Source organism: Heptranchias perlo, chromosome 5 (genome assembly GCF_035084215.1).
Source record: "Heptranchias perlo isolate sHepPer1 chromosome 5, sHepPer1.hap1, whole genome shotgun sequence".
Lineage (NCBI taxonomy): Eukaryota > Metazoa > Chordata > Chondrichthyes > Hexanchiformes > Hexanchidae > Heptranchias > Heptranchias perlo.
In genome coordinates, this window is record NC_090329.1 from 76,175,839 (window position 1) to 76,195,104 (window position 19,266).

Consider the following 19,266-nt stretch of genomic DNA (forward strand, 5'->3'; position numbering starts at 1 on the left):
GAAAAAAAGGTACCACTTGGTAATTAATTACAATGTTGCTTCTGGGTGTGAATAATGATAATGAAGTAACAACAGATTTAGCAGCAACATGCGAAATTCCTAATTAAAAGCTTTATCAAAAAAAATCCGTTTGGCTGCATTAGGTGATGACAGTCTATTGTCTGAGTTATGTTGGTAGGAACAAGATGAGGCATGAACATACATTAATATTCTAAAAATGAGTAACGTCAAATAGAAACTAGTAAAAGGATCAGCGCTGACTAAAAATCCTTCAGCAAACAAAAAGTTTTGATCTGTGGGTTATCATTACAAAAACAGAAAATGTGAGAATTTGAGTGCACATGGCCATGAAATTGTCAACCTATGGAAACTGTACAATTCATAAATATAAAATTATACAAAGTCTTGTTGGCACTCTGCACTAACAAGAATCTCTGCTCAACTGCAATATCAGGTCAACACTGTAACTTTCATCAAACACAAGGAATTGCATGGAAAATACCATCCCCTTCCAACAACATATTGGATTAGTAACAAATTATAGCAAGGTCCATTTCTGTCGAACTTGTTTAAAGTTTCTCACATTCTGGCCCCAAAGTTTACAGAGACGTGGGGAAGATGCGGGAGAGGCCGAAAACGTCTGAAAAACCCGGCAAGGCCGGGGATGTGGAGGTCCTGCCGAACTTAACGATAACAGTAAAGTCACAGTAAAGGAAGAGGTAGTAGAGAAATTGGATACGATAAACATAGATAAAGAGGAGGAATTATAAGGTTGGCCACACTCAAAGTAGAAAAGTCACGCAGTCCGGATGGGATGCATCCTAGATTGCTGAGGGAAGTAGGGGTGGAAATTGCAGAGGCTCTGACCACAACCTTTCAATCCGCCTTAGATATGTGAGTGGTGCCAGAGGACTGGAGCATTGCAAATGTTACATCCTTGTTCAAAAAAGGAGAGAGGGATAAACCCGACAACTACAGGCCAGCCAGCCTAACTTCGGTGGTGGGGAAACATTTAGAGACAGTAATCCGGGACAAAATTAATTGGCACTTGGAAAAATATGGGTTAATAAATGAAAGCCAGCATGGATTTGTTAAAGGCAAATCGTGTTCGATTAACTTGATTGAGTTGCTTGATGAAGTAACGAAGAAGGTAGTGCACTTCCCAGCTGTAGTGCTGAAGACTTGTGCTCCAGAACTAGCCGCGCCTCTAGCCAAGCTGTTCCAGTACAGCTACAACACTGGCATCTACCTGACAATGTGGAAAATTGCCCAGGTATGTCCTGTCCACAAAAAGCAGGACAAATCCAAACCGGCCAATTACCGCCCCATCAGTCACATCACAATCATCAGCAAAATGATGGAAGGTGTTGTCCAGAGTGCTATCAAGCGGCACTTACTCACCAATAACCTGCTCACCAATGCTCAGTTTGGGTTCCGCCAGGACCACTCGGCTCCAGACCTCATTACAACCTTGGTCCAAACCTGGACAAAAGAGCTGAATTCCAGAGGTGAGATGAGAGTGACTGCCCTTGACATCAAGGCAACATTTGACCGGGTGTGGCACCAAGGAGCCCTAGTAAAATTGAAGTCAATGGGAATCATGGGGAAAACTCTCCAGTGGCTGGAGTCATACCTAGCACAAAGGAAGATGGTAGTGGTTGTTGGAGGCCAATCATCTCAGCCCCAGGACATTGCTGCAGGAGTTCCTCAGGGCAGTGGCCTTGGCCCAACCATCTTCAGCTGCTTCATCAATGACCTTCCCTCCATCATAAGGTCAGAAATGGGAGTGTTCGCTGATGATTGCACAGTGTTCAGTTCCATTCGCAACCCCTCAGAAAATGAAGCAGTCCGAGCCCGCCTGCAGCAAGACCTGGACAACATCCAGGCTTGGGCTCATAAGTGGCAAGTAACATTCATGCCAGACAAGTGCCAGGCAATGACCATCTCCAACAAGAGAGAATCTAACCACCTCCCCTTGACATTCAACGGCATTACCATTGCTGAATCCACAACCATCAACATCCTGGGGGTCACCATTGACCAGAAACTTAACTGGACCAGCCACATAAATACTGTGGCTACAAGAACAGGTCAGAGGCTGGGTATTCAGCGGCGAGTGACTCACCTCCTGACTCCCCAAAGCCTTTCCACCATCTACAAGGCACAAGTCAGGAGTGTGATGGAATACTCTCCACTTGCCTGGATGAGTGCAGCTCCAACAACACTCAAGAAGCTCGACACCATCCAGGACAAAGCAGCCCGCTTAATTGGCACCCCATCCTAAACATTCACTCCCTTCACCACTGGCGCACTGTGGCTGCAGTGTGTACCATCCTCAGGATGCACTGCAGCAACTCGCCAAGGCTTCTTTGACAGCACCTCCCAAACCCGCGACCTCTACCACCTAGAAGGACAAGGGCAGCAGGCACATGGGAACAACACCACCTGCACATTCCCCTCCAAGTCACACACCATCCCGAGTTGGAAATATATCGCCGTTCCTTCATCGTCGCTGGGTCAAAATCCTGGAACTCCCTACCTAACAGCACTGTGGGAAAACCTTCACCACACGGACTGCAGCGGTTGAAGGCGGCGGCTCGCCACCATCTTCTCAATGGCAATTAGGGATGGGCAATAAATGCTGGCCTTGCCAGCGACGCCCACATCCCATGAACAAACAAAAAAAAGTTGATGTGTAAATGGACTTTCAAAAGGCGTTTATTAAGTACCTCATAATAGACTTTTTAGCAAAATTGAAGCACATTGGTTTAAAGGGGCAGTGGCAGCATGGCTGCATATTTGGTTAAGGGACAGAAAGCAGAGAGTGGTGAACGGTTGTTTTTGAGACTGGAGGTAAGTATGCAGTGGTGTTTCCCAGGGGCCATGGCAATCGGGAGGGGGGAAGGTTGGACATCACAACAGGGGGGCGAGACCGGACATGGTGGCGGGGGTGGGGGAAGATCGGACATCGGGGCTGGAGAGTGAGGACATTGGGGCTGGAGTAGGGGGGAGAGAGGACACGGGGCTGGAGGGGTGGGGGAAGGTGATTGGGAGGGGGAGAGAGAGGCAGCGATCGGCAAATGGAAGGCCAAAGGCTTCCTTGAGGGATCGGGGGAATTGCTCCTGGCCCACAAGGAGTGCTGGAAAAGGCACTTACCTTGGGGAGCTGATAGCACCCGCCTCCCTTTCACTGCTGAGTTTCCAGACCCCTGGGAAACCTGCACAGCAAAAGTGAATTTTAAATTGGGCTCCCAATTGCACTGCGGGAGCCCAATTTAAATATGTTAACGAAGTGTCCTAACTTCAAAAGAATGTTCCTTAGATCACTTAATAGAACACAGAAACAATGGATGTTCATCCAGAGCGGACTCCTGCTCCTCCTGGCCCACGAGCAGTGCTGGAAAGGCACTTACCTTCTGGATCCGGCCATTCTCGCCTCCCTCCAGCTGCTGAGCCCGAGGAAACCCGGACCACAGCCATTAAATTTAAAACTGTGGCAAAATTTGAGGCCCGCAGCCTCATTAAAATATTTAAATTATGGACCAGGCTCCGGAGAGCAGGTCAGTTGCCCCCCTCCACAACCCGCCTCCGTTAAATCCGGAAATGGAGGCGGGTTGGGGTCGAGTTTCCAATTTTTGAAACTGTAACCGTCGCCCCCCACCGCCCATCCCAGAGGTTAAAATTCTCCCCATTGTCTTTTCTTTTGTTTTATTTGAATTGTTAGATTAATGGAAGTAATAATGTTTCCATTTGAACCTTATTGTGAAATTCCTATTTGCAAAATAGACCTCGTGCAGTAGTTTTGTTTGGACTGACAAACTCATCTCCAAATGCTCCCTACCCTGCAAAAACATCCTGCCAATGCCACTGATGACGACAGAAATTGCTGTTACCGATAAGACTGTATGAACGATCTTGTATCAAATTTCTCTCCATGATATTTTAAAGCAGGTAAATTTCCAAGCTTTGGATAGTTTGTAGGTTATGGAGGCCGAGGAGAAATCTGATAAATTGCACTTTGCCTCCATGTTTCAATTTTTCCCCCTATTTTCTCTCCTTGTCTCACCAATATGCTGACTCTTGTTGGGGAACTATTCCACAGACAGTTCTGTAACAAGCGGCCATTCTTGATGCGAGCACAGGCAGCGAGTGCCGACGAGCTTATTTTATCATGCAGCGAATCACTGCCGAGCCTGGTACTGTTCTCATCTGACATCCACATACATGCACTTTTCAGCAGAGGGCATTGGGATACGGTTAGGTGTGGTACTCCGAGTCAAGTGGTGCTGAGGTTGAATGTAGCCTTTCATTAGTCTACATGGCTAAAGGCTACACCAGTCGATGCTTTAACCCAATGCATTACTAAGCCTCACAATTTTAAAAAATTTATTGAGGTAGTGGAACAGATTTCTGGTGGGTTTAATTCATTAAATCTTACCTAAGCTCCTTCGTATAGAGTTAAACCCTACTACACCGTAACGTTGAACATTTAAAGTTTCACAGTTTTGCCTATGCTAAGCAGCCTAGGTATAAAATACCACGTTGATTGGGCTTGATTTTGCAATGGTGGCGGGTTGGCAGTGGAGATGAATGTGCGAATGGCAAACCCGCATGAACAAAACTTACTGTTTCCGACGCGATCGCGTGTTGATTGATGATAATTAATGTCCTCTCCAGGTTTCGATTTGGCAGCCAGCCAGATGGCGGGGGTGGGGGGGGCGGTGGTGGGGTGAGAGGGGAAGATCGGGAGGGAGAGGGGGACATCAGGAGTTCCTCGGGGCAGTGTCCAAGGCCCAACCATCTTCAGCTGCTTCATCAATGAGCTTCATAAGGTCAGAATGGGGATGTTCGCTGATGATTGCACAGTGTTCAGTTCCATTCGCAACCCCACAGATAATGAAGCAGTCCATGCCCACATGCAGCAAGACCTGGACAACATCCAGGTTTGGGCTGATAAGTGGCAAGTAACATCCGCTCCAGACAAGTGCCAGGCAATGACCATCTCCAACAAGAGAGAATCTAACCACCTCCCCTTGACATTCAACGGCATTACCATCGCCGAATCTGCCACCATCAACATCCTGGGGGTAACCATTGACCAGAAACTTAACTGGACCAGCCACATAAATACTGTGGCTACGAGAGCAGGTCAGAGGCTGGGTATTCTGCAGCGAGTGACTCAACTCCTGACTCCCCAAAGCCTTTCCACCATCTACAAGGCACAAGTCAGGAGTGTGATGGAATACTCTCCACTTGCCTGGATGAGTGCAGCTCCAACAACACTCAAGTAGCTCGACACCATCCAGGACAAAGCAGTCCACTTAATTGGCACCCCATCCACCACCCTAAACATTCACTCCCTTCACCAGTGGCACACTGTGGCTGCAGTGTGTACCATCCACAGGATGCACTGCAGCAACTCGCCAAGGCTTCTTTGACAGCACCTCCCAAACCCACGACCTCTACCACCTAGAAGGACAAGGGCAGCAGGCACATGGGAACAACACCATCAGTCCTGAATCAGTCCTCCTCCATGTTGAGCACCACTTGGAGGAAGCACTGAGGGTAGCAAGGGCACAGAATGTACTCTGGGTGGGGGACTTCAATGTCCATCACCAAGAGTGGCTCGGTAGCACCACTACTGACCGAGCTGGCAGAGTCCTGAAGGACATAGCTGCTAGACTGGGCCTGCGGCAGGTGGTGAGCAAACCAACACGAGGGAAAAACTTACTTGACCTCGTCCTCACCAATCTACCTGTCGCAAATGCATCTGTCCATGACAGTTTTGGTAGGAGTGACCACCGCACAGTCCTTGTGGAGATGAAGTCCCGTCTTCGCACTGAGGACACCATCCAATGTGTTGTGTGGCACTACCACCATGCTAAATGGGATAGATTCAGAACAGATCTAGCAGCTCAAAACTGGGCATCCATGAGGCGCTGTGGGCCATCAGCAGCAGCAGAATTGTATTCCACCACAATCTGTAACCTCATGGCCCGGCATATTCCTCACTCTACCATTACCAACAAGCCAGGGGATCAACCCTGGTTCAATGAGGAGTGTAGAAGAGCATGCCAGGAGCAGCACCAGGCGTACCTAAAAATGAAGTGCCAACCTGGTGAAGCTACAACTCAGGACTACATGCATGCTAAACAGCGGAAGCAACATGCTATAGACAGAGCTAAGCGATTCCACAACCAACGGATCAGATCAAAGCTCTGCAGTACTGCCACATCCAGTCGTGAATGGTGGTGGACAATTAAACAACTAACGGGAGGAGGAGGCTCTGCAAACATCCCCATCATCAATGATGGCGGAGTCCAGCACGTGAGTGCTAAAGACAAGGCTGAAGCGTTTGCAACCATCTTCAGCCAGAAGTGCCAAGTGGATGATCCATCTCAGCCTCCTCCCGATATCCCCACCATCACGGAAGCCAGTCTTCGGCCAATTCGATTCACTCCACGTGATATCAAGAAACGGCTGAGTGCACTGGATACAGCAAAGGCTATGGGCCCCGACAACATCCCAGCTGTAGTGCTGAAGACTTGTGCTCCAGAACTAGCTGCGCCTCTAGCCAAGCTGTTCCAGTACAGCTACAACACTGGCATCTACCTGACAATGTGGAAAATTGCCCAGGTATGTCCTGTCCACAAAAAGCAGGACAAATCCAATCCGGCCAATTACCGCCCCATCAGTCTACTCTCAATCATCCGCAAAGTGATGGAAGGTGTCGTCGACAGTGCTATCAAGCGGCACTTACTCACCAATAACCTGCTCACCGATGCTCAGTTTGGGTTCCGCCAGGACCACTCGGCTCCAGACCTCATTACAGCCTTGGTCCAAACATGGACAAAAGAGCTGAATTCCAGAGGTGAGGTGAGAGTGACTGCCCTTGACATCAAGGCAGCATTTGACCGAGTGTGGCACCAAGGAGCCCTGGTAAAATTGAAGTCAATGGGAATCAGGGGGAAAACTCTCCAGTGGCTGGAGTCATACCTAGCACAAAGGAAGATGGTAGTGGTTGTTGGAGGCCAATCATCTCAGCCCCAGGACATTGCTGCAGGAGTTCCTCAGGGCAGTGTCCCAGGCCCAACCATCTTCAGCTGCTTCATCAATGACCTTCCCTCCATCATAAGGTCAGAAATGGGGATGTTCGCTGATGACTGCACAGTGTTCAGTTCCATTCGCAACCCCTCAGATAATGAAGCAGTCCGAGCCCGCATGCAGCAAGACCTGGACAACATCCAGGCTTGGGCTCATAAGTGGCAATTAACATTCACGCCAGATAAGTGCCAGGCAATGACCATCTCCAACAAGAGAGAGTCTAACCACCTCCCCTTGACATTCAACGGCATTACCATCGCCGAATCCCCCACCATCAACATCCTGAGGGTCACCATTGACCAGAAACTTAACTGGACCAGCCATATAAACACTGTGGCTATGAGAGCAGGTCAGAGGCTGGGTATTCTGCGGCGAGTGACTCACCTCCTGACTCCCCAAAGCCTTTCCACCATCTACAAGACACAAGTCAGGAGTGTGATGGAATACTCTCCACTTGCCTGGATGAGTGCAGCTCCAACAACACTCAAGAAGCTCGACACCATCCAAGATAAAGCAGCCCGCTTGATTGGCACCCCATCCACCACCCTAAACATTCACTCCCTTCACCACCGCACTGTGGCTGCAGTGTGCACCATCCACAGGATGCACTGCAGCAACTCGCCAAGGCTTCTTCGACAGCACCTCCCAAACCTAGAAGGACAAGAGCGGCAGGCACATGGGAACAACACCACCTGCACGTTCCCCTCCAAGTCACACACCATCCCGACTTGGAAATATATCGCCGTTCCTTCATTGTGACTGTGTCAAAATCCTGGAACTCCGTTTCTAACAGCACTGTGGGAGAACCGTCACCACACGGACTGCAGCGGTTCAAGAAGGCGGCTCACCACCACCTTCTCGAGGGCAATTAGAGATGGGCAATAAATGCTGGCCTTGCCAGCGACGCCCACATCACACGAACGAATGAAAAAAAACCATCGGGGGGTGAAGAGGGGGAGATCGCAGAGGGAAATCAGACACGAAGCAGGGTGCAAAGCTAGGTTCATTTTGTGTTTGCACTTCCGTCTATGGTTTTTTAGTTAATTTATTTAGTTTCTTGTTCCCTGATCCAGCCCAGAGGCGGTGGGCAAGCCGCCCAGGTAAGTTAAAAATTGTTCTTATGACTTACTCTGTCACAGGCAAAGTGCCCTAAGTACCTTAATGAGGTACTTAAGGCACTTTACAAAAGGCATCAAGGGGTATGGGGAGAGAGCGGGAATATGGTATTGAGATAGAGGATCAGCCATGATCAGATTGAATGGCAGAGCAGGTTCGAAGGGCCGAATGGCCTACTCTTGCTCCTATTTTCTATGTACATTTGCCTCTTTAACTGCCATTCTGCCAGCTCTAATTGCCGGCAGGACTTCCATTTTCGGATCGCCTGCGCGCACACAGGTGGTCCCTGGGAAACTGGGAAGTCGGCGGATTGGAGCCAGCTTCCGGACCCGAACGGGATTTCCATGACACACCCACAATTGCCTCCTAAAATCACCCCCATTGTGTTTATCAGCCATAAAATTCAGAGCTGATGTGCAGGATCAAAATTTCAAAGCCTCCAAGGATACAGTCTGAATGAATCCAAATTCAACTTTTATAGTTTTTACTGTAATTACACTGACTAATAGCTGCCAATCTCTATATTTTCAAATACGAAGCCTGTAGCTGATACGAGTCATTTATTTATAATATGACAAACTGTAAATTAATGAAGTGGTAAATTAGTGCTTTTAAATAGATTAACAGATAGAAATCGTCATAATAGAAAGGACATAGCAAACTGTAATAAAGCAGCAATATCAATCATCATTTGGCTTGAGCCTACCGAAGTTTTCAGAATAGTCAGATCCCTCCATGGTCTCGCCCCTCCTCATGTCTGCAACCTCCTCCAACCCTAAAACCGTCCAAAATCTCTGCGTTCCTCCAACTCTGGACTCTTGTACATCTCCCACTCCTTTCACCCCAATTCCTCTATCTAAATCTTAACGGAAACATTAATTCATTTAAAAAAGAGGCTGCTTTCATTCCATTAAATATCAATTGTAAACAATTTTACAACACCAAGTTATAGTCCAACAAATTTATTTTAAATTCCACAAGCGTTCGGAGGCTTCCTCCTTCCTCAGGTGAACGGTGTGGAAATGAAATTTTCGAATCCTTCGCATTTGAAAATCACAGAACAATGCCTGGTGATTACTGCCCGTTGCCAAGGCAATCACAGTGAGCAGACAGAAAGGTGTCACCTAAAAGGCCACCGAATATACAAACCCCCCAAAAAAAAGAGAGAAGGAAGACAGTCAATGACCCGTTATATTAAAAACAGATAACATTTGTTCGCTGGTGGGGTTACGTGTAGTGTAACCCCACCAGCGAACAAATGTTATCTGTTTTTAATATAACGGGTCATTGACTGTCTTCCTTCTCTTTTTTTGGGGGGGGTTTGTACATTCGGTGGCCTTTTAGGTGACACCTTTCTGTCTGCTCACTGTGATTGCCTTGGCAACGGGCAGTAATCACCAGGCATTGTTCTGTGATTTTCATATGCGAAGGATTCGAAAATTTCATTTCCACACCGTTCACCTGAGGAAGGAGGAAGCCTCCGAAAGCTTGTGGAATTTAAAATAAATTTGTTGGACTATAACTTGGTGTTGTAAAATTGTTTACAATTGTCAACCCCAGTCCATCACCGGCATCTCCACATCATTAAATATCAGACAGAGGAATTGCATATGAATACGCAAATTCATTTGTACACCAATATTACACAAAGTGATTTCACCCAAAGGAAACTAATGGTGGTACATTTTTCCAGTAATTTAGAAAAAGTATATCTGTATAGTGACTGAAGCTTGCATTTTAATCCAGCCCACCCAGCATTCCTGACATGTTCCCACCCCTTGACATCTTAACTCACCTCAAAAACAGGCAGGGGAGGGCCGCCCACGCCTGGCAGGTGGGGGCCTACTTTACATTCAAACGTCGCGACCCGACGATGTCATCGCCATTATGACGCAACTTAGCTCAAAAATTAGGGAGGCTTGCACAGGACCAAACTCCATAGCCCTGGCAGGAGTCAGCATAGTGGCCAGAAGAACATTTCTAAGGATTCCTTGTGGGCTTGGAGGAACAGGAGTCTTTGGGTCCCCCAGCCCCAGCCTTTTCTCTCCCTCCTAGCTCCTGCTCCTACCTGCCGGCCGGCCTTGGGTAGAGGACAGCTCCGCCACACGCTGATGAGATACAGGAATTAAAATGGCCCAGGCCTCATGTTCAACTCACCGCAGCAGTTTCCCTCCAGCCCCACCCCCCAAATTAAAATTGGGGCTTTAATTATCACCTTTAGTGCATGTATTGTTATTCCTTAGCTCTAATGCTACTGGACCTATCTATATTCATATTGATCTCCACACAACTATAATTGTTCCATGGTCATATTAACAACTGGGACATATGAGTTATCACATTGTTTGAACTTTAGAATGATCTTATATGGTTACAGACTTTGATTAAAACTCACATTTTTACAGTGTCTTTAAATGACCAAATAGCAGCGTTCTAAAACATACGTTGCTATGTTGCTAAGGCAATCCAGTCAAACAGAAGAACTAAAAGTTGGGAAAAGTTGACCTGTGAATAGTGCAATGGCAAAAGCACAGCGGTAGGAAACAAAACAAAATTCTCCTACTAGTACTGTTTTGGAGTCAAGGGTAAAATCAAATGAAGTTTTGCCTGGGTGTGGGACCCAAAATCTACTGGGGGGCACATCTCATGTACCAATCTATGCTCTCGGGTAGCAGCAGAGTGCACAGATGTACATCTGAATCTCCGCTGACTTGGACCCTACGAAGACAGTTCCTTACGATTGTTGACAGATAGGTGTGACAATGCCTGTAAATATAACTGATGACATCTTGGCAGGTGTGGCCAATCAAGCTGTGCTAGCCGATGATCATCCTGGCATGCGGTACCACATAAATCATTACATACTGTGGTTGAAATAATCTAACAGTATGGTTATTCAAGCATAGTGTCGCTATCAAGTCCACAGTTCCCACTTCCTTTGGGAACAGGTGTCTCTACATGGACTAATAATCTCTTAAAATCAGGTCCGGTAACCTTTGTCTGCAGATGTGGGTGAGCGGGTACTACCGAGTAGGCACAGCATATCTCTTGTGCAGCCTGACCTGCCCAACATCCCTTTACTTGCCCTCCTTTTCTTGCAAGGATGCCACATAGAGGGGTTCCCAATGGGAAACCCATTGGTGCTTGGGGTATAAAGACTACACCAATCGGCGCAAAGGTTCATGAGAAAACAAAAAAAAAGAAAATCAGTGCAGAAATGGCACTGAAAGAGTCTCACACCAGCAAAACTGGACACCCATTACATAAATGAAATTTGCACCTGGCAATGAGCTGGCATGATGACCAGAAAATTAGGTGAAAGGCATTATTACGTAACTTCTGTGTCATTATATTATGTCGCTCCCACCTGTTTCCAGTATTACAGGTTACTAGCCTTTTTTTCTGTGCCACTGTATCCCATGAACTGGTGCACAGCGGGTGCTAACAACATGAAAATCAGCCCACCAACATTGAAAGCTTTGCAACCAAGAACTAATTTGCAACAATAGTTTTTTCAATATCCTAGCACGTTGGATTCTGTGAACAGTAGGGTAGGTTTTTGTCTGGATTTTCATTCAATGGAGTGAAAATCAGGCAACTTCTATAAAGGGCGTGCAATCTACCCCGTCAGATTACTACCCAGGCGATGAACATGAAAATCAGTGCGTTTACATGCAAGCAAAACTATTAGAACAAGAATATATGTGTTAGTTTATCTAGTAACATTATACTCTGTGTCTACATTTCAGCTGAAGTATAGTTGATAGCAAACGTTTGTGCACCTACCTGCACACTAGTCAGGGTTGTATACTGGTAAGCCTTTATTACAAGGTAGTTGGCTTCTATATCTATTACTCCCAAGATCATGTACTTCCACCATCTTCTTTTTAGTATTGCCAACAGATTCTCTTCCCCTGTGCAAAAAAAAAAGACCACCAGGTTACAAGCTCAACCAGGCACTATGAAGAAATTGTCGTGGTTAAAACTATTTGGTTTAAAAGTAGGGATGTATTGATGCTCTGTAATAAGGGTATATTTTCCTCTGTTCACAAATATTAATGGTAGCAAAGGAGTTGGTGTGAATATAACCAGGGTGTGTGCAATTGTCCTGTCTGCCCACAACAAACCAGGTAACTTGCCATAGGCGAGGGCTTGGAAAATCTATCCTTATATATTGAAGTGGCCAATTTTTATTATCATATTTTTGCATTTCGATTTGTGGAAGCACATCATTGTATTAAACTGATTAGACTTATATAAATAATAGTACAAAATAATTTTGGACATGTGTCCCTGCTTTTTAGAACCCAAGACTCTGATTTTTAAATATGCAGGTTGAGAGTATGAAAGTCAGCATGATCAGGAGAAGAGGAGAAAGAGAGGAAATTGAAAGAATTGATAAAAATAAGTATACCCAGTGAGGAAATAAAAATAATTGTTTTTAGTTATTTTTTAAAAAATTCAATTAGATCTCAAAACTTATTTTTAAATTTACAGCTGCACAGTTCAGACTGGGAACAAAGGTACATAATCGCAGAGATGTCTCACCGTGCTGCCTATACATGTAATAAAAAAGCAGCCCACAAGTTACAGATGCAATTGTTCAGCTTGATTTTTATCTAATCATCACATTTTCTTTCTTTTGGATCCGACATTTATTTGTTTAAAGAGTCCGCGTCTCATTCGTTCTCAGTCTACCCATTCAATTTCAGATCAATTTCATGAATTCAGAATCAACCATCCAATGACCTCTGTTGACCAGATGGGCTATAAATTGTTCCTTCTGTAAACAATAATAACAACAACAACTTGCCTTTATATAGCGCCTTTAAGATGGTAAAACATCCCAAGGTGCATCACAGGAGCGTTATCAAACAAAATTTGACACTGAGCCACATAAGGAGGTATGAGGACAGGTGACCAAAAGCTTGGTCAAAGAGGTAGGTTTTAAGGAACGTCTTAAATGAAGAGAGAGAGGTAGAGAGATGGAGAGGTTTAGGAAGGGAATTCCAGAACTTAGGGCCTTGGCAGCTGAAGGCACAGCCACTGATGGTGGAGTGATTAAAATCGGGGATGCACAAGAATTGGGGGAGCACAGAGATCTTGGAAGGTTGTGGGGCTGGATGAGGTTACAGAGATAGGGAGGGGCAAGGCCATGGAGGGATTTGAAAACATGGATGAGAATCTTAAAATCGAGGCGTTCCCGGACCGGGAGCCAACATAGGTCAGCAAGCACAGGGGTGATGGGAGAACGGGACTTGGTGCAAGTTAGGATACGGGCAGGAGAGTTTTGGATGAGCTCAAGTTTATGGAGGGTGGAAGATGGAAGTCCAGGCAGGAGAGCACTGGAATAGTCCAGTCTGGAGGTAACAAAGGCGTGGATGAGGGTTTCAGCAACAGATGAGATGAGGCAGGGGCGGAGTCTAGCGATGTTACAGAGGTGGAAGTAGGCAGATGATGGAGCGGATATGTGGTCGGAAGCTCATCTCAGGGTCAAAGAGGACGCCAAGGTTGTGAACGGTCCGGTTCAGCCTCAGACAGTGGCCAGGGAGAAGGATGGAGTCGGTGGCTAGGGAATCGAGTTTGTGGCGGGGACCAAAGAAATTGGCTTCGGTCTTCCCAATATTTAGTTGGAGGAAATTTTTGCTCAGCCAGTACTGGATGTCAGACAAACAATGCGATGAATGAGAAACAGTGGAGGAGTGGAGGGAGGTGGTTGTGAGGTAGAGCTGGGTGTCGTTAGCGTACATGTGGAATACCCGAACGGCCGCAAGTAGATGAGAACTAGGAGGGGGCCAAAGATAGATCCTTGGGTGACTCCAGAGGTAACAGTGCAGGAGTGGGAAGGGAAGCCATTGCAGGTGATTCTCTGGCTACGACTGGATAGATAAGAATGGAACCAGGCGAACGCAGTCCCACCCAACTGGTCGTCAGAGGAGAGGTGTTGGAGGAGGATGGTGTGGTCAACCGTGTCAAAGGCTGCAGACAGGTCGAGAAGGACGAGGAGGGATAGTTTACCATGGTCACAGTCACATAGGATGTCATTTGTGACTTTGATAAGGGCCATTTCAGTACTGTGGCAGGGGCGTAAACCTGATTGGAGGGATTCAAACATGGAGTTGCGAGAAAGGTGGGCACGGATTTGGGAGGCGACAACACATTCAAGGACTTTGGAGAGGAAAGGGAGGTTGGAGACGGGGCGGTAGTTTGCAAGGACAGAGGGGTCAAGGGTGGGTTTTTTGAGGAGGGGTGTGATGACGGTAGATTTGAAGGGGAGGGGGACAATACCTGAGGAATGGGAACCGTTAACAATATTAGCTGACATGGGGGCCAGGAAGGGAAGATGGGTGGTCAGCAGTTTAGTGGGAATAGGGTCAAGGAAGCAGGAGGTAGGTCTCATGGTCAAGATGAGCTCGGAGAGGGCATGAGGGGAGATAGGAGAGAAACTAGAGAAAGGTGCGAGTTCAGGGCTAGGGCAGGAGGGAACCGTAGGGGAAATTTGGCTTGGTGGGCATGGGGAAGGGAGGGAAGCTGCAGAGGCAGCTGAATGGATGGTCTCAATCTTAGTGTCAAAGAAATCCATGAGCTCCTTGCACTATTCGTTGGCGGTGAGGGTGGAGGGGGGTTCAAGAAGACATTTTGTAGTGAAGAGAAGCTGGAGGCTATTTTTTGCATTCCAGGATGATCCTGGCAATTTTGGCCGGGGAGAGCAGGACCTGATAGTGCTTTATGTGGTGATGAAAGGCTAAATCAGTTATCCACCATAAACATTCAAGTTTGCATCCCTTGGACTTAAGGGAGTGGAGATGAGGGCTGTACCAGGGGCAACAACTGGGTTGAGAGAGAGTAATGATTTTAATGGGACAAAGGCATCAAAAGTGGAGGTGAGACTGTGATTGAGCAGATCAGTAGCTGCAGAAATGTTGTGGTGAATGGAGGGTCATAGGCTAGTCAGTTGGGAATTTGAAAGTGCCATTGTAAGTGACCTGGGGGAGATTTTTTTCTAGGGGTGGACACAGAAGGAAGTGGGGTAGGGAGGGGGAAGGAGGATGTGGGTGGAGAGGGATACAAGGAAATGATCAGAGATGGCCTTATCCATGATTGACACATTGGGAGTAGAGAGGCCACATGAGGTAGCAAGGTCGAGGGGGTGGCCATGAATATGGGTAGGGGAGTTTATATGTAAATATACATTGCAATGAAATTTAGATAACCTTCCAAATAAAAAGGAGTGGAAAATAACTACATAAATTCCAAAGATCAAAATAGTTTGAAATGCTTTCTCCTGTGTAAAAATGCATCATGGGAAAGAATTCCAATACTATATGTTGCTATTTAAAGATTTTTATACAGAAAATACTTTGTTTTAATTAAAAAGTCTTTTATGTCTGAAAAAGCACACCATAATTGTTACCTACTAGCTTTAAGTTGTACTTACAACTTTTTTTTTAGGTTGCTAAGATGATCCAAGTAATCCTAAAAATGTAAATAATTAAAATTGACTTGCAAATTCAACAACCTGTTTTTGTTGGTTCATCAGGTTACATTTTAAAGACACATTGCTAGAAAAACAGAAAGTGCATGTTGTAAACTCAATGCAGCAGAAATTGCAAAGTTTTGCTGTCAGCGGAAACCTTGTTAGACGTGAGAGTGGGTAGGAAATATGTCTACAACAAAGCAGTCAAGAAGTCTGCGTCCCAAGTTTGCATCTAGCAAGGCTCTGCACCGGCAACAAAGCCTCATAGTTTCTGCCCTAATGGGCCATTTTTTATATCCAAGATGGCAGCAGATTGTAATTCAACCATAACCATTTCAATAAAAGACCTGTGTTTGTGTCCTGTAGAAACATTTCATCTCAAAGCATTTCATATACATTTAATTACTTTAAAATGCAAAGACTGCAGTTATGTAGACAATTACTATATATACCAACCTGGAAGGCAAGGCCGACCAGCAGCTGAATTGACACAGCCCCAAAAAGCTGACACCTCAAGAGCTGCCCTGCTAATATGGTGTGTGAAGACAAAGGGGGTAATTTTTACTTTGGGTGCGGGCAGAAAACTGCTGATTGTTGATCAGCCGCCCATTATACACCCTGCCCGATTTCCCTTTCCATTGCCTTCAGTGGGCAGGGCAGCCAATCCACTACTGTCAGTTTTCCACCACCACCGAAAGTGAAAATGACCTCCAAACAGTTATATGGCCTTTGCAACTTAAGCTGTATTCCTTCACTTGTATTGGAGAGATAAAATGTTAAGGGTATAACACTGATGATGCATTTCTGGCTGCATTTTCCCCAAGAAAAATTTGACTTGTTGCATTAAATGTATTCTGGTTCATTTTAAGCAATTTTTATTGCACAATTCGTAATCTAAAAAAGAAAAACAAACTGGCATTTAGATTGTTAACATACCAACCAGACCATTAGTTCTCCAAAGGTTACATCAACAATCGCTCCCATAAGCAACGTCCCCAACTCAATTCACAGAGACATTCTGCCCCCTCCAGACCCAGTTTACAGTGACAGTGTACCCCGTCCATCTCCCCACCATTTCACAGGGGCACTCCTCCAATCCTCCCAGTTCAAACTGCCACTCTTCTCTCTCTCTCTCCCACAATTCAGCTTGATACTCTTCTTCCTCTCCAACCCAGTTCAAGCTGGCACTTTTGTCTTTGTTTATGCTGAAACTCCCCCCTCACCTTCTATTATTGCTGGCATTCTCTTTCCCAATTATGTTTATGTTGGCATTCCCCTTCCTCACCCCACAGTGGTGTCCCCTTCCCTCCCCCCCTTCATTTCTGCCTTCTCTCTCCCCTTTATTGCCATTCAATCTCTGTGATTTTCATCAATTTACCCCTTTCAATGCTTCCTTCCCTCTTCCTTTCATTACTATCCATTCTGCCTTCATTGATATTATTGCTTCTTCATTGTCTCTTTCCCTCTCCCCTTCACTGTCATCTCTCACCCCTTCATTGCCATCCATTCACCTCCTTGTCATCCTTCCATCCTGCCCTGCTCCATTCCTATCTCAGTGAGCTGATAATGGGTTGGATTGATGCTCCTCTATCCTCAATGTTTCTCTTGGTGATAATAACAATGATCTTGGCTGCTGCATACCATAGGCAGGATCATCACCATTAGTGCTAAGAGCAGCGATGAAAATAAAGGGCCCCAGTCCAGTCCATTAGCAAATGAACTCAGGTAAGAGAAGGACAGAGGGATGGTGGGGAGAGGGGAAAAGGATAGGGGGATGGGGTGAGGAGAGATAGGAGCAGTACTAAGGTGAGAGGGCCCAATCTTCTCTGATTTTTGTCAGCAAACGCTGATGCATTGACCAAGTCTCCAAGGCACTTACTGTCAGTGTAAAACATGGAAATACACAGCAAAATCCCATAAGCAGATAAATAAGGAACGTTGGCTAGGAGAGCATCCTGCTCTTCTTCACATAGTGCCATGGGATTGTTAACATTGCTGTGAAACCTTAATTTAACATCTCATCTAAAGGACTGCACCTCGACAATGCAGTTCTCCACTGGAGCATCAGCCTAGATTATGTACTTAAGTCCTGGGTGGACTTTGAACCCATAACTTTCTGACTTAGAGGTGCTACCAACCAGGTGACACTGACAGATACAAAACGTAGAGCTTCTCGTGAAGTTTACCACGAAGCGACTCATTCAGATTCAAAATTACTTCAGAAAATGTAGCATAGTTGCATCATCATGTTGGACACTTCCAGTGGTTCCTATGGTGGCTCCCATGGGCAAATGCTTGGGACATTAGAAACTGTTAGCAGATCAGATTTCCCCAACAGAAATAACAATGTAGAAAACAATTAGTGAATGGAGCATCAGTCTGTTCATATACCCAACTCTATTCAAGATTTATTGAAACTGCATACATTTTTCCCAAAAAGTTCCTCCAGTACTTTAAGACAAAATAGGATGATAGGCAAGGTAGAGTCAGGAGAAAGTCAAGACATTTCTGTTTAAAAGGTGAAGATATGAATTTTCCTAATTAATAGGTATGTTTACACTGACTTTGATGCACATTAAAGGTGTGATTTGAGTCATAGCTTAAGCTGAGCATTCACAGCTTGTCTCTCTCAGCCTCGTGTTTTTTTATATATCTGTAGCTGCAAGGATGTTAGACAGACATCTATTTATGAAGTGGTTTCTTCCCACACGCTTCTATAAGTGACTCATGTCTGCGTGCAAACATGGCAAAATGACATTTAGCCATCGCTAACTTTTCTGAGATGCTTGCGGCTGCTTTGTAGTGTTTGTCTCATGTGTTCAACTGCTGCTATTGAAGATATCAGACTATTTCTCCAGAGTTAGTTCTGTTCTGTGGGCTGTGAAAGGAACATTTTTCCAACTAATAAAACTCATAGTTAATTATGCAATGGTAAACATTCAATGTGGGGATATAGACTGCATTTTTCCTTTTTAATAGCTTTTTATTTGCTTAATTTATTCAGGTGTAATGAATCAGGCTAGTTTCTTATCCACTCAATTCCCAGAAGTACCTTAGCCAATGCTCCAAAAACACTTGTTATAAATTGTCATGTGCCTCACTTATGTTTACTGGGTGATTCATTGGCTCTGCAAATATAAATATATTTTAAAACTGACACTTCAGGAAGGAAATAAAGCAGGAAGTACATCATTAGCTGTTAGTGCAGAGTTGTCAATACTGGCCAAATCTTAGGTGTGAGATTGGCAGCAGTGAATTTACAACCACATGCCTGAGGTGCTACCACACTGCAAAAACATAAACATGGTTAGAAACGACAAGCTCCATCCATTACATAGGATAGGTCTCAGCCATGGCTCAGTGGTAGCACTCTTGTCTCTATGTCAGAAGATTGTGGGTTCAAGCCCCACTCCAGATACTTGAGCATAAAATCTAGGTTGACATTCCAGTGCAGTGCTGAGGGAGTGCTGCGCTGTCTTTTGGATGAGACATTAAACCGAGGCCCCGTCTGCCCCTTCAGGTGGACATAAAAGATTGTATGGCACTGTTCGCAGAAGAGCAGGGGAGTT

General features: G+C 45.6%; 1 protein-coding gene across 1 annotated transcript in view; it reads right to left on the reverse strand.

The window, feature by feature from the left end:
* Window positions 1-19,266, reverse strand: part of slc35f1 (solute carrier family 35 member F1) — a 358,491-nt gene that overhangs the window by 93,994 nt on the left and 245,231 nt on the right. Inside the window, exon 3 of the mRNA XM_067983814.1 lies at window positions 12,007-12,134. Within this exon, the coding sequence (XP_067839915.1) occupies window positions 12,007-12,134 (128 nt within the window). The remainder of the gene's footprint in view (window positions 1-12,006; window positions 12,135-19,266) is intronic.